The 16,919-nt window shown below is 43.1% G+C and overlaps 1 protein-coding gene across 4 annotated transcripts in view; it reads right to left on the reverse strand.

Moving 5' to 3' along the window:
* mdn1 (midasin AAA ATPase 1) overlaps positions 1–16,919 on the reverse strand; it is a 165,303-nt gene that overhangs the window by 93,518 nt on the left and 54,866 nt on the right. For all 4 annotated transcript variants that reach the window (XM_088285694.1, XM_088285693.1, XM_088285692.1 and 1 more), the window contains exons 26-30: positions 10,265–10,411; positions 4,911–5,052; positions 4,683–4,817; positions 4,443–4,581; positions 3,556–3,688 (exon numbers count right to left, since the gene is read on the reverse strand). In XM_088285694.1, the coding sequence (XP_088141820.1) occupies positions 3,556–3,688; positions 4,443–4,581; positions 4,683–4,817; positions 4,911–5,052; positions 10,265–10,411 (696 nt within the window). The remainder of the gene's footprint in view (positions 1–3,555; positions 3,689–4,442; positions 4,582–4,682; positions 4,818–4,910; positions 5,053–10,264; positions 10,412–16,919) is intronic.

Raw genomic sequence — 16,919 nt, forward strand, 5'->3', positions numbered from 1 at the left:
GTGGAGAGGGTCCACACATTCAAGTTCCTGGGAGTAGAGATCTCCTATGACCTCTCCTGGACACACAACACCACAGCAGTGGTAAAGAAGGTCCACCAGCGTCTGCACTTCCTGAGGGTTCTCAGCAAATTCAACCTGGACAAGAAGCTGCTGCTGGCCTTCTACCACACGTCCATCGAGAGCCTGCTGACCTACTGTGTCTAGACCTTGTACAGCAGCTGCACTGAGGCAGACCGAGTGAGGCTCCAGAGGACAGTCAAAACGGCGCAGAGGATCATTGGCTGCCCTCTGTCCTCCCTGTCGGACATCTACACCACCCGGTGCCTCAGCAGAGCTCTCAATATCGTCAAAGACAATACTCACCCGAACTCACACCTGTTCGACCTGTTGCCCTCTGGCAGGCGCTACAGGTGCATCAAATCAAAGACTAATAGACTGAAAAACAGGTTCTTTTCGAGACCCATCACACATGAAGTCTCAAACACACACACACACAACCACCCTTACCTTGCAGAACATCGACGTAATGTGTTTTATTTATCCAATTTCGCATTATTTTCCATCACATTATTTATTCTCTTATTTATCTAATTTATATATTTGATTAAATTATTGTTGTATTGCACTGGAGAGGAGAGCTCTCTAATCTCGTTGCACACTGTACAATGACAAAGGGATTCCTGATTCTGATTTCTGTACATTCTAAGCAACAGATTACAGTATATTTGGCAAATAAACAGATCCTCAAAAATACAATTTAGACTATACTTATCTTGTGAAGTATATATTCAGCACCATTAACTAAACAAAAACAGGACCTTGAACGTAAACTCTTGGGTTACTTCACGTCTAGCGTTTGGAAGTAATTTAGTTTTCAAGTATGCACCATATGGAAAGCGTGTCGTGGACTACAACTTCAACAGTAGGTTGCAAGTGTCACACAACGCTTAAAGTAAGTCGGTGGAAGCACAACAAACATGGTAACATTTGTATGCCGACATCACTTCGATGTGAAAAAGAGTGGAACGTCATAAGGTTCCGGCGCGGACTGATTTCACCAAGAGTGCATTTCCACATTTGTACAAGACGAGAGTCAAATTAGCAACGGCTTTGTCAGCAGCCCCCGCTGCGCGAGCTAACTGTTACGGCACTTTACGTCACTGCCGAGTGGGACATCAAAGGCAACGTTATTCAGACACGGCTGCTCGAAAGTCACACGACTGATGATTTCACCAGAAATCTGAAAGAAGTGGCGGAAGATGGAAATTAGTGCGCCCAAACGCAACTACACTTGTTTAATTTTTTTAATTTATTTTAAAATATTTTGGAGTAGTACAATACACTCCAACACATCGTTATTTGTATACAAAGTACAGTGGTTTAAAAAAATAATTTAAGGTGTAAAGTGTTTATTTTCTGCCTATACTGAAAATACAGTCAACAATGATACACTGTATTTGGATGAGTTTTGTGTTACAATGATTCAAATTTTAAAAACAATGATGTTTCAAATTATACAATAATAAGGAAGATAATTGTTTTTTATGTATACTTGACTGATAACTATGAATTGCAGAAAAATATTTTTAATTGTATATATAAAATAAATGAATATTATATAAATTTACATACCGTTTATGTAGTTCCAACTTAACTTTGACCCAAGACTAAGTTTAAGGTCCTGTTTTTGTTTAAGAAGTTGCTGATGCTGAAAATATGCTTTACAACATAGCTTTTATTTTCTCAGGAGCTGTTTATTTGTCAAATATGGTGTAATCTGTTGCTTAGAATGCTCCACAGAAGATGGGTCATTTCTCAGATAATTTATTTTGTATACGTACAATATTCTTATTTGTTTTCATGGTGCTTTTTTTAATGTTGCTAAGTATGTACAGCAGAAAATGAGTCATGTATTGCTAAAATAGATTTAATTAAATGTAAAATGTTTACTTTTGAGTTTAAACAAATGTAAGTAGCTTCAATAAACTATCAATTTAAAAAAAGATTTGAATAAAAAAAATATAAGTATAGTCTTACTTTTATTTGTTAAGGAGATGTTTATTTGTCAAATATGCTGTAATCTGTTGCTTAGAATGCACCACAGAAGATGGGTCATTTCTCAGATAATTTATTTTGTATTAGTATAATAATCTTGTTTTTTTTCATGGTGCTGTTTTTTTTTAATATGTTGCGAAGTACGCACAGCAGAAAACAAATCAGGTGTTGCTTAAATAGATTTAATTAAATGGAAAAATGTGTGCTTTTGAGTTTAAACAAATGTACCGCATTTCCGCAGCCATAAGGCACACTTTAAAGTCCTGAAACTTGTCCATAAAAGCCAGGGCGGAGCGCCCATTATGTGGATAAAGTAACACCAAGTGCACCGCTGGGCTGACTGCGAACATTAACTGCCCGCACACTGCTTTTATAGAGAGAAGGCGGGCCTGGCTAACAACAGCAGGCGGATGTGAGAGGGGAGATGGGCGTGAATGACAGCGCAAAGGCACGCCCCCAGTGCAAAGCAGCCCCAATGCCCCTATATGGGCAAATGTGTCTGCTAGCTCTGTTGTTAGGGCTTTCGCAAAAGCCGGCATCATGAGGAGCCGCACGCAGCAGCGACATGGGGAATCTGACAATGACGAGAGGGAACCTGGCGTGTTTGTGGGAGAACTTGCCCAGCTGTTTATTTCTGATACAGAAGACGATTTTGATGGATTTGTGGATGATGACTGATTAATAATAATGTGAGTACATTATTAAATAGTTCAATAAAATACAACCAAACTCAGTTTTGCTCCTGTTGCCTTTTTAAAAACAGCTAGCCACGCTAGCCATGCTATCTTCCGTTTTAGTGTGCATGCATGTAAACTAAGGTATTGTATGGTAGGCCGGGAGGCGGAATTTTGCTGGGCCTACACTCTTATGCTATTCAGTTGATTTGGGGTGATAGTTTTAGTTTTGATGTAACACCGTGACCGCACATCGTTTGTTGATTAGTGACTTGCTCAAACTGGCATTGTGTCGGCATCCCATCTGAGGGGCTGCGCGGCAACGAGACGGCGAGGCAGACTGATGACTCTCGTATTTGGTGGAAAACGTGTCCAGCTGTTTATCTCGGATACAGAAGACAAGGACTTGGTGCATTTTTGGATGGGGACAACTTGAGCACGTTGTTAAAAGCTAAAATAAAGTACCACCGAACTCCCGCTGCCATTTTAAAAACACGCTAGCGCGACTGAGCAGCCAGCACGACTGCTCGGTTCTGTTTGCGGCCATTGATACGGTGCGTTCTATCTATGTATCGAATACAGAAATAGCACCCTCAACTGGTACTGCGCCCTTTGATACGGTGCGTCTTTTGGCCGTAAAAATACGGTAAGTAGCTTCAATAAACTATAAATAAAAAAAAAGGTGTATCAAAAAAATATCAAGCCGTGAAACTGGTGTATCGAACCGAACCGTGATTTTTGTGCATCGTTACACCCCTAATATATATATATATATATGTTTGTGTTTAATTTCATCTATTAGCTTAAAAGGTAACTGCCTCAGAACCTGGGGGGAATTTCTGACAGGTCTCAACCCTCCTAGAAAGTCAGATGTTTCCATGTGTAGGTGGCAGTTGACGTAAAAAAACTTCTTGCCAGTCACAGCGGCATACAGCTGGCAGATTGTAGTCTTTCCACACCTGAGAAAATAGTGGGGGAGGGGTGGTGTGAGGCAGAGGAGATGGGGATAGAAGATGACATGAGCATGACTTGTACGTTGTACAAACACTGTGGAACCTCAGCTCACAAATGAGCTGAGTCACTTTGAGGAACAATATTTTTTTTTAAATCAAAATTTGGTACACAAATTATACCTCAGGTTGCAAAAAGTCACAACATTAGCACAGAAAGTTACAATGTTTGCTCCGCGCATGATGTATTTTTGCTAAAATTTTGCCCTCAGTATCGCTCCAACGAAGTAAAAAGTGTGAGTGATGGGTGCTACTACGAAGCACAAACATATTGCCTTAAAAAAAACGAGGAAATAATACACTGAAAAAAAGCAAAGAACAGCTCTCATGAGTTCGTTTTTGTTTTTAATTCGAATTTGTTTAAAAATGTGTTTGCTCCTTCAAAGTGAACTTTTTAATGCATTTTTACTTTCATGAAATGCAAGGCACCAAATGTAAATGTTTAATTTGGACCAAACAATTTTTTCTTTTTAGATTGAGTGTCATTTTACGCATGTGCCTTATTTAAACTTGTTGCCAACCATTGCCATTACGAACGTGCAGTGTGAAACAGGTTTAGGAGTGTAATGAACCGATTTGAATCAGAAAATCGATTTTGATGATTTTTTAATTGTCTTCTACTGGAGAAATGCACACCCTTGTCTGAATATTTGTAAACCTAAAAGGTCATGGAAGAATCGACTTGCAGATTGCGACACCTTACCCTGTGTCCCCGATGAGCAAAACAGACTCCCCAAATCGAAGTGCTCGTCCAACGAGCACAGCTAGTCTCCTCATGCTGTGTGTCCATACCACATGGTGAAAATCCTCTGGGACTCCAGCAACGCTATCAATAAAGGGGCCTGTCCAGGTTGGATAGGTGAATATAGGACATATTAGCGAGGAAGTAGTTATGGCCATTATTGTGTTTATATTTCTTCCTTTATTGGTTGGAATTACTCACTAAACTGGATGTTGACCTGTTTCTGAGAGAACAGGTTTTCCGGGTATACGGTCCTCTTAAAGTGCCTCGCCAGTATGGACAGGATGGTTGCCTCCTCTTCAGGCTTTCTAACACGTCCTGCCAGCAACATATACCCTGAGCAAGAGGGGGGAAAAGAAGGTAGAATTTTGGTTTTCAATTAACATAGGAAATAAATAAAGCTTGGCAGACATTTTTGACAAGCCATACCGTCATCAGCCAAATGCTGCAGCCAGTCGTGAGAGGCTTCAGTCTGCTCTTCCAGCCTGTAGCGATCTGCCCAGCGGAACAGATCTCTGAGAGTTATGAAGCCATGTTTGCCTGCAAAGACAGAAGATCCTCTGCGCAGTGACTGCAGAAAGAGAGCATGAATGGCATAAGTGGTCAGAATCTTATATATCGCCGTGCGAGTGGCTGCCTGTTTGCAGCAGCTTGGTTCACTATTGAGCCTTTTTTCGTGTTTTTTCCCTTTACCCTGTTTTATTTATTTTACCTCATCGCAGCAATGGACATTCAACTTGCGTTGGTTTTACTGTTGTTGGAGGCTGTTTTTTGCACGATCGAGTCCGGAGACGAAACTCGAAGCTACCGATCGATCGTGTGCACAAGAGATCAGCTGTTAGCACTCCCCGGGAGGCTAGCTTGCTGATGTTCACGGAGTCGTGGCGAACAGAGCTAACGCCGGACGCCGTCATGGATTTGGATGGCTTCCAAATCCTACGTGCGGACAGGACACTGGAGAGCGGTAAGAGGAAAGGAGGAGGTCTGGCTGTGTTTGTTAATGATGGATGGTGTAACCCTGGGCACATCACTATTAAGGATCAACTTCGCAGTCGGGACATTGAGCTGATAGCTGTTAGCATCCGTCCGTACTATTTACCGCGAGAGTTCAGTCATGTGATCGCGGTGACGTGCCAACTTGGTTGCTCTCCTGCCTGTGTACAAACCACTGGTCCGCAGGCAGCCAGCTGTGACACGCACAGTTCAGAGATGGTCTGGAGAAGCCGAGGAGGCCTTAAAGGACTGTTTCAACACAACTGTGTGGGAGGTATTCAGCGAAGCCCACGGGGAGGACATTAATAGTCTAACAGACACAATTACAGACTATATTAATTTCTGCATGGAGAACACCATTCCCACCAGGACAGTAAGATGTTTCTCCAACAACAAACCCTGGATCTCACCGGACATTTAAGCTCTCCTTAAGGAGAAAAAGGGCTTTTGTGTCAGGTGACAAGGAGGAGCTGAAGAGAGTGCAACGTCAGCTGAGAAGGAGGATCAGAAAGGGGAAAAAGTCCTACAGGATGCGGATGGAGGAACAACTGCAGCGGAACAATGCGTTGAACCTATATTTCAATAGGTTTGATCAAATGCCTGGCCCCGCTCAGTCTCCCCTCCTGCAGCCCCCACCAAACCCCCTGCCACTGCAAACAAGACCCTCTCTCCCCCTCTCTCTCCGCTCCCCCTCTTTCTCCTCTCTCCCTCTCTCGCCTCTCTTCTCTCCCCTCTCTCTCTCTCTCCACAGGCTCCAGTTCCCAGCCACATCAGACAACCACTACTTCCTCCTGCTCAGCCTTGTTCCTCACAACATTTCAGGTGAAGAACCAGCTGAGGAAGATGAAGGCGAGGAAGGCAGCAGGTCCAGATGGGATTAGCTCCCAGCTCCGCAAATCCTGCGCAGACCAGCTGTGTGGAATCGTCCAGCACATGTTCAACCTGAGCATGAAGCTGGGCAGAGTCCCACAGCTGTGGAAAATATCCTGCCTGGTTCCAGTTGCAAAGACCCCCCCATCCGAAGGAGCTCAACAACTTCAGACCAGTGGCGCTGACGTCTCATCTGATGAAGACCCTGGAGAGACTGGTCCTCGTCAATCTGCGCCCCCTGATCCGCTCCTCAATGGACCCACTCCAGTTCGCATACCAGCCTCAGTGTGGATGATGCCATCATCTACCTGCTCCACACTTCACTCTCCCACCTGGAGAAGGCGGGGAGGCTGGTAAGGATCATGTTATTTGATTTCTCCAGTGTTTTCAACACCATCCAGCCCACCCTAGTGGGAGACAAGCTGGAGCAGGCGGGAGGGGCCCACCACCTTATCACATGGATCCACGACTACCTCACAAACCGGCCACAGTACGTGAGAACACAGGACTGCGTGTCTGACGTGCTCCTCTGCAAATACAATTCTTCCACCTGTCACCTGCAGAAGTTCTCTGATGACTCTGCGATTGTCGGCCTCATCACTGACGGAGGCGATCGCGAGTACAGAGGGGTTACTCAGGATTTTGTGGACTGGTGTCAGCAGAACCGCCTCCAAATCAACGCTGGGAAATCCAAAGAGCTGGTGGTGGATTTCTGCAAGCGTCGGCACTCTCCACCTGCACCAGTGAATATCCAGAGAACAGACGTTGAGAGAGTCTCAACTTACAAGTACCTGGGCGTTCATCTGAACAATAAACTGGACTGGAGCGACAACACAGACGCTCTCTTTAGAAAGGGTCAGAGGAGACTTCCTACTCAGGAGGTTGAGGTCCTTTGGCGTTCGGGGGACACTCCTCAGGAACTTCTATGACTCGGTGGGTTCACCGGTCATTTTCTATGGAATGGTCTCCTGGGCAGGAGGCGTCTCGTGCCGGGACAAAAAGAGACTGGACAAACTAGTGAGAAGGGCCAGCTCTGTCCTGGGTTGCTCCCTGGACTCTGTGGACTCAGTGGGGGGCAGGAGGATGATGGCAAAACTGTCATCAATGCTGGACAACCCAGCTCACCCACTCAATGACACTCTTAGAACACTCCACAGCTCCTTCAGTGATTAACTGTTACACCCTCGCTGTACGAAAGAGAGATTTCGCCGCTCCTTCCTGCTGGCTGCTGTCAGACTTTTTAACAAGAACATTAGATCAGGCCTACAAACGGGCGGGCATTAGTGCAATCCTAGAATGCAATACACACTACTACTGTGCTTTATCCAATGCTGTACTTAAATATTGACCAATGCCGTATTTCGTTTACCATTACAGTATTCTTATCATTACAGTACTTTTATCACTGCAGTATTTTCTATCATTGCAGTCCTTTCAGTATGACGGTCCTTTTATTATTGCATGTATGTATATATATGTATAGGTATATATATGTATATATATATATATATATATATATACATATATATATACACATATATACACATACATATATACCCATATATACACATACATATATACACACATATACACATACATATATACACACATATATATATACATATATACACACATATACACATATATATATATATATATATATATATATACATATACACATATATATATATACAGTGAACCCCCGCTACTTCGCGGTTCACCTTTCGCGGGTTCAGTGCTTCGCGGGTCTAAAAAATATTCGGGAGCATTGTAGTTTCGGCGAGCGGCACAAGGGGGCGCTGAAGCGGTTAGCCGGCGGGCGTGGGCCGAAGAGGAGAGTGGACGAAGAAGAGAGTGGACGAAGAAGAACAGGTTCCCCCGGACACGATTGGTGGCGACGGACACGATCGGGGGCGACATTTTGCTTCGTTCGGGACCGTGCGTGAGCTCCGAAGGAGACCGGCCGGCGTGTGTGGCTGTCAAGCCGAAGAGAAACAACTTCCGCCCGGGCACTCGCGCGGCGACATTTTGCTTCGTTCGGGACCGTGCGTGAGCTCCGAAGGAGACCGGCCGGCGTGTGTGGCTGTCAAGCCGAAGAGAAACAACTTCCGCCCGGGCACTCGCGCGGCGACATTTTGCTTCGTTCGGGACCGTGCGTGAGCTCCGAAGGAGACCGGCCGGCGTGTGTGGCTGTCAAGCCGAAGAGAAACAACTTCCGCCCGGGCACTCGCGCGGCGACATTTTGCTTCGTTTGGGACCGTGCGTGAGCTCCGAAGGAGACCGGCCGGCGTGTGTGGCTGTCAAGCCGAAGAGAAACAACTTCCGCCCGGGCACCGGCGGAGCGCGAGGCTGTCAGTTATGAATGAATAAATGAATAAATAAATAAATGAATGAAGAATGCCACCTTTCATTTCACTGTCATGATCCGTGCCTGTCATGCCGCGTGTGTTTTTGTTTTTTCAGCTGTGTGGGCGTTCCTCCAGCGATCGTCTCGCGCCATGTCGTCAGCTGCTGCGAGACGCGCTGATTACACTGACTATATTGTGATAATAAATATCTTTGTATCACCACCTTTTTTCCCGGGTCTGCGTTTGGAGAGTCCTGTTCAATCCTCCAGTTCTGCTGGAGGATCATAACATTCACAGGGCACACCGGACGGCGTACCAGCAGGTAAAAGTCGAAGTAATTAAATAAATACAAAAAGAAGTAATTGAATAAATACAAAAATAATGGCTGGGGAATAAAAAAATAATAAGTTTTAATAATAATTTGTTTTTTTGTTATAACATGAATTTCACTCTCTCTCTCTCTACCAGTATATATATATATATATTTCTTTTTTTTTTAAGCGTTTTTGAAGGTGTGCCGCTACTTTGCACCTATATATATATATATATATATATATATATATATATATATATATATATATATATATATATATATATATATATAGATATAGGTGCGAAGTATATATATATATTTTTTTGAAGGTGCGACGCTACTTCGCGGATTTTCAGTTTTCGCGGGTGGTCTCGGTCCCCATTAACCGCGATAACCGGGGGTTCACTGTATATACACATATATATACACATATACACATATATATACACATATATATATATATATATATATATACATATATACACATATACATATATATACACATACATGTACATATACATACATATAAATATATATACATATATATACATATATATACATAGATATATTGTTGAGCAAACAATTAGTTACTGGCTTTCCATCAATTTTTTGCGTGATTGTGATAACATATTGTGGTTATACAGTTATAGTTATATGGGTTCACAGTCATAAAGGCCCATAACTTCGATGTGGCCCGTCCACAAAAATTAGTTTGACACCCCTGGTTTAGAGGATCACATATAGCAGCAGCAATTTCTGATGCATTCAGCAATGTGTTCAACACCTGGCATGTCATCTAAAGCACATGCTGTTCTAGTGACACTGTGACAAAGGAGATCCAAGCAAGCTCGCATTAAAGAATAGCAGGGTTTGCGTTCCACGTTTGCCCCGTCGCCAAAGAGGAGTTGAAATGGAGAGCGGTGTAAAAAATATTGACCACTCCGACAAAGGGCTAATTCATCCGTCAAAATTTCCCTGGCACAAAAAATCCATGGCTACAGTGTACGAATGTCTGTATGCAAATTATCCCCTAATTTTCTTTGTGGCCAGTAACACATATGATTGGTTGCCATTGCTTGCCAAATCAAGTTAAAAGAAAAATAAATAAACAAAAAAAAAACTCTGCTTATCAATCCGATGACGCAATGTTGTATGCCAAGTGAACCCACGGCTGTGCAGTAGCGAGGGTTCGAAAGCCAGGCATTCCGTTGACAAGCTATCACTACTAAAATTTGAACCAAAATCTCAAACAGACATACCTGTAAATCTGTCATGACCTTGACAAGTTTGGTGCAGTACGATGGAGGCATGCTACACCTCAAATGGAGGATGGTTTCCAGCTCTGTACTAGGGAGCTCATCAAAGTGCAGCTCCACAAAGCGGTTCCTAAATGCTCTGGAGAGGACCTGTCGGTAAATGAGGTAAACGTTAACAGGGTTCAACATTAACAGTGACCCGAAAGCCTGAGGCCACTACCTGACTGTCAGGTCACCCGAAGCTCACTGAATACATATTTCTTATTTAAATACAATGCTTGCTTTTAAAATATTCGTCATTCATAATTTATTGGAATTTTATTTAAATTTTTATTTGGCCACCTTATCGACTGAAAATGACAACACAGTTGCTCAGGGCTCAACCAACGGCCTCTCACAGTTCACCTGTTTTCTGCGCAACTGTGATGTCAATTTCAGTAGACAAATAGTAGCAAAATGGCCGCTCTATGAGATTGGCACAACTTGTGGATTTTACTGCTCAACTCAAATTCCACAAACGCAATCTAGAAGGGACGCTACATTGACGTTAACGCTGGCACTTGTACAATGGGTTTGCATGTAAGAAATGAAATCAGAAATAAAATGCTCCCTCCTAGTGATTTAAGGGCTCTTTTGTGATGAGATTTACGACAAATTGGCACGCCCCCTCTTGCAGCTCGGCTCGTTATTTTTTTCCGGTTTCAGCGCCTAAATTACAGCAAGGTGGCAGGCGAGGCAATATTGCTCGAATTGTCAGCTCTGTTGTCAAAATGCAAGATAAGCTGAAGATCATAATAACCTCAAGTAACCTTATATAATCAGTTTGTGTATTTCTAATCATGTTTTTATACGCTAATTGCATTAATGATTGCACACGCACACACGCCTATATTTTGACTAAGAACACACAATCTAAAGTTAACAAAAACTGTGGCCTACGCCCCTGTCTTATAGACAACTCATGTAGGGTGTAGGCCGTCTAACTTTCGTTATGAGTTAAGTTTCTGGTGTCTAACTTTTGTTATGAGTTAAGTTTCTGTTGTCTAACTTTCGTTCTGAGTTTCTGTTTCAAGTTCTAATAAAAGCAGAGGCAGTGGGGCGAGAGTGGAGAGAGAGAGAGCCGAGCCGCGAGCAGGTCAACTGCTTGCCCAACAAAATTAGCTTCTTATCGACGACTTGGTGCCAGCGATCCCAGGTTGTTGCCACTCATGCACATTCGCATTCACCGCCGCTTGTAGCCAATTCATGAAGCTGTCGGCCTCGCGCCGTGAGTCAGTCGATTTCGTATAAACTCGTCATTGATGCACCCTGTGGGTGGTCTTCATGAACAGTGCGCATTGCAGCGCAGCACGTGCTTTTAGTCTGGGCCATCTATTTTCAGCGAACAAAAGGTTCAGGCGAGGAGACCAACTCCGTAGCCAAATGTGGCCGCATTGTAATGCTACATTGAGTGGCGTACGCGTAGCCGAGAGTTGTACATACACATATATATATGTATATATACATATATATATATATGTAGATATACATATATATATATATGTAGATATACATATATATATATATGTAGATATACATATATATATATATGTAGATATACATATATATATATATGTAGATATACATATATATATATATGTATATCTACATATATATATATATATGTATATCTACATATATATATATATGTAGATCTACATATATATATATATGTAGATATACATATATATATATGTAGATATATATATATATATGTAGATATATATATATATATGTAGATATATATATATATGTAGATATACATATATATATATATATATGTAGATATACATATATATATATATATATGTAGATATATATATATGTAGATCTACATATATATATATATGTAGATCTACATATATATATGTAGATCTACATATATATATTAAAGGAGTGGAAGAGTTTAAACCTGGCTAGTTTTATTCGATGTCCTGCATCTTGTGTCACTGTTATTCTGTGGAATGCTGTGTGGGTGGCTGGTGAAGTTGGAAAAAGAAAGTGAAAGAATGTGAGGTTTGGGAGGTTTTAGGTTGGTGCCTGGCGCAGACAGACACCTCGAGCGGGAAGGGGTCGACAAGAAACTCGACCCTTCAGCCACAAGCAGGAGGGGCCACCACTTGAAGAAAGACCAAGAGAAGCAAGCTAAAGTTAACTGCAGCATACACATAGCCAATAGAATCATGCCAGGATGCCTTTGTCTCTGTGTCATTTGCATATTGTGTCTATAAATTAATGCTGAACAGCGAAGACAGAGAGAGCTGTATTGAGAGGGACCCAAACTCAAGTTGTAGATTTGTGTGTTAGGAATAAATCCACTCGTGTGTGAAAATGCCGGCTTCCTGATACCTTTCTATTGCAGAACGAGCGCGCATATTGTTGGATGAATGAGAGTTGGGTAAAGTCACAAATTGGAGTCAGATTATTAATTTGAGTTTACATTGGTTTAAAATTAAATTCTAACATTGATTTAAAGATAAATTCCAACAATTATGGTGACGCCGACGCGATGCATGAGAGGTAAAAGAAGTTTGGAACTTCGAGAAAAACCACATGAGACTGGGTCTCGCACGTCCACACCAGGTGACGACCTGAGAAAGGATAAAGTATAAAAGAGCCACACATCCGACCATCTTTCCTCTTGGGCCCACAGTGAAACAAGGTAAGCAGAACCCTTTCAAATTCTGCACATTGGCAACGCTAAATTATAAGAGGAAGGAGGAGCGGAACGTAGTAAGCGTAAAAGTGTTGGACGCTATTAGGGTGTAAAATCTGGGATTTACCTTCTAGCATAATTAATGGCGCAAAAGTAAAGTAGTATAGTTAAAAAAAAAATAATAAAAAGTGTTACAGTGTGGACGTTAGTAGGGTCTGAAATCTGGGATTTACCTACTAGAATAGTTTGGAACTATTCGTGGTTAAGATACGGTATAAAATCTGGGATTTACGTATCGGGACACGGTTTAAAATCTGGGATTTACGTGTCTGTGTGGAAGCTGTGTGAATGTGAAGGCTAAAATTGTTCTGCGTAAGAAGTGGTTGGGACACACACGAGTGGATTTCAAGATGGCGAAGGAGAGTAAGTGTGATAGTGGTCTCGGGTGTGGCACGGAGATTAAGGATAAATTCATAAAAATGAAACATAAAAAAGAGAAGAAAAACATGAAGTAGGGATGAAATAAGAAAAGAGAAAGAAAGAAAGCTAGAGAAAAGAGAAGAAATTGTGTCAGTGTAGAGATTGGAAGTTCAATAAGAAAAGAGAAAGGAACAATTAATGTTCCATTGAAAGGAGGATGATGACTTGAACAAATGAAAAGGATAAGAATTAGGGTCTGCTGTAAGGAGGAATTGAAGAAATAAATATTTTATGTTTCATACTTTAGTTGATGGTCTTTCTATTAAGGTAACTGTAATTAGTAACTGGAATGAAATGCACAGATGGAAATGACACAAAGAAAAAAGATTGGTGTTAAGAAATCATAATTGAATGAAGCTTTTGAGAGCATGAGAAAACTTTGCAAGAGCATAGGTGGTTCCTGACTTTGTAGTTTGTGATTTGATACCTTGATTGGTTGAGTGGCTTTGGTAAGGCTACAGTGAATTTGGAAAATTAAAGGAAAAAAATAAGAGTGAGAAAGATTTTACAGAAGGCAATGAGTATAGGTGTAATCGTAAAATCATGAGTGTGCTCTAACAAAGAGTTAACAGCTCTTTGAAGTTAGATGCTTGTTCCCAAGTAGGGGGAGGAAGTCAGAGAAAGAGGATGAAGTGATTGAAAAAGCGGAAGAAAAGACGGAATGTCTGAGAGGCATTCATCCACAGTTGCCAGACTCGCAACAGTATGTGTTTGAGCCGCCGCCCGATCCGACGGCGCCATTAATGGGGGGGGAGCAGAATGGTTTGAGATGCAAAAGATAACGATTCACAATAGGTTTGATCAAATGTCTGACCCCGCTCAGGCTTCCCTGATGCAGCCCCCACCCACCCCTCCTGCCACTGCGAACAAGACCCTCTCTCCCCCTCTCTCGCCCCTCTCTCTCTCCACAGGCTCCAGTTCCCAGCCACATCAGACAACCACCACTTCCTCCTGCTCAGCCTTGTTCCTCACAACATCTCAGGTGAAGAACCAGCTGAGGAAGATGAAGGCGAGGAAGGCGGCAGGCCCAGATGGGATCAGCTCCCAGCTCCTCAAATCCTGCGCAGACCAGCTGTGTGGAATCGTCCAGCACATGTTCAACCTGAGCTTGAAGCTGGGCAGAGTCCCCCAGCTGTGGAAAACATCCTGCCTGGTTCCGGTTCCAAAGACACCCCATCCGAAGGAGCTCAACAACTTCAGACCAGTGGCGCTGACGTCTCATCTGATGAAGACCCTGGAGAGACTGGTCCTCGTCCATCTGCGCCCCCTGGTCAGCTCCTCAATGGACCCACTCCAGTTTGCATACCAGCCTGGCATCAGTGTGGATGATGCCATCATCTACCTGCTCCACACTTCACTCTCCCACCTGGAGAAGGCGGGGGGCACGGTGAGGATCATGTTCTTTGACTTCTCAAGTGCTTTCAACACCATCCAGCCCGCCTTATTGGGAGACAAGCTGGAGCAGGCGGGAGTGGCCCACCACCTCATCACATGGATTCACAACTACCTCACAAACCGGCCACAGTACGTGAGAACACAGGACTGTGTGTCTGACGTGCTCCTCTGCAGCACGGGAGCGCCGCAGGGAACTGTGCTGGCTCCCTTCCTGTTCACCCTCTACACCTCGGACTACAAATACAATTCCACAACCTGTCACCTGCAGAAGTTCTCTGATGACTCTGCGATTGTCGGCCTCATCACTGACGATGACGATCGGGAGTACAGAGGGGTTACGCAGGGGTTCGTGGACTGGTGTCAGCAGAACCGCCTCCAAATCAACGCTGGGAAATCCAAAGAGCTGGTGGTGGATTTCCGCAAGCGTCGGCACTCTCCACCTGCACCAGTGAATATCCAGGGAACAGACGTTGAGAGGGTCTCAACTTACAAGTACCTGGGTGTTCATCTGAACAATAAACTGGACTGGAGCGACAACACAGACGCTCTCTATAGGAAGGGTCAGAGCAGACTCTTCCTACTCAGGCGGCTGAGGTCCTTTGGCGTTCGGGGAACACTCCTCAGGAACTTCTATGACTCGGTGGTTTCATCAGTCATCTTCTATGGAGTGGTCTCCTGGGCAGGAGGCATCTCGGGCCGAGACAAAAAGAGACTGGACAAACTGGTGAGGAGGGCCAGCTCTGTCCTGGGCTGCTCCCTGGACTCTGTGGACTCAGTGGGGGGCAGGAGGATGACGGCAAAACTGTCATCAATGCTGGACAAACCAGCCCACCCATTCAATGACACTCTGAGAACACTTTACAGCTCCTTCAGTGACAGACTTTTACACCCTCGCTGTACCAAAGAGAGATTTCGCCGCTCCTTCCTGCCAACTGCTGTCAGACTTTTTAACAAGAACATTGGGTCAGGCCTACAAACGGGAGGGCATTAGTGCAATTGTGCAGTCCTAGGATGCAATATTAACTACTACTGTACTTTCAGCCAAGGGTGTACTTAAATATTGACCAATGATGTATTTTGTTTACCATTACAGTATTCTTATTACAATACTTCTATCACTGTAGTATTTCTACCACTGCAGGATGTTCACTACTACAGTACTTTTATCATTGCAGTACTTTTATCATTGCAGTATTTTTCTATCATTGCGGTACTTTTACTATTACAGTACTTTTACCATTGCAGTACTTTTACCATTGCAGTACTTTCATCATTGCAGTATTTTTCTATCGTTGCAGTACTTTTACTATTACAGTACTTTTACCATTGCAGTATTTTCTATCATGCAGTACTTTTCTATCATTTCAGTACTCTTACCATTACAGTACTTTTATCATTGCAATATTTTTATGATTGCAGTATTTTCAATCATTCAGTAGTTTTTATCATTACAGCGTTTCCCCCTCCGTATAATGGACAAACATTAGGAGTGTTTCCTTACACTTAGATACGTTTATACTGTGTATATTTGCATGCTTTTTCTGAATGTCTGCTGCTAATGTTATACATTAACGGCTACATTACGCCGCCGACTCTGTGTGATCTATATCTTTGCTGCTGTAACACCTCAAATTTCCCCATTGTGGGACTAATAAAGGACATCTTATCTTATCTTATCTTATGACACCAGCGACCATACAATTGATCGAACAGGCTGTGAATAATGAGAGAGAGGGTGCGCGGAGAACAGCAGGGGAGTGTGGAGACGCCCGTGCTGGCCCCGGGGGGGGAAGCACCAGCAGGAACATGTAAACATTTCAGACACAAGAGGAAAAACAGGCATCAATGGCAGTCGTTAACTGATTGAAAAGGAAGATATGCCTTTTGGTGCTCTCGAAAGAAGGTCACAGTCTTTTTGTTTCAGAGGTGTGTCTCAGCACCCCCCCCTCGATGTTGCAGACGTTGATCTAATCTTCAGGCATCTGCCTCTCATTGAGGTGTGGAGCAGTTTTTTTTACAGTGCTAGTGTAGTAAGGAACGGGATAAAATATATGTATTCAACCTAACAATAAATACAAATTAGCAGGG

Source organism: Idiotropiscis lumnitzeri, chromosome 21, assembly GCF_059441095.1.
Source record: "Idiotropiscis lumnitzeri isolate Australia: NSW breed Sydney's pygmy pipehorse chromosome 21, RoL_Ilum_1.0, whole genome shotgun sequence".
Classification (NCBI taxonomy): domain Eukaryota; kingdom Metazoa; phylum Chordata; class Actinopteri; order Syngnathiformes; family Syngnathidae; genus Idiotropiscis; species Idiotropiscis lumnitzeri.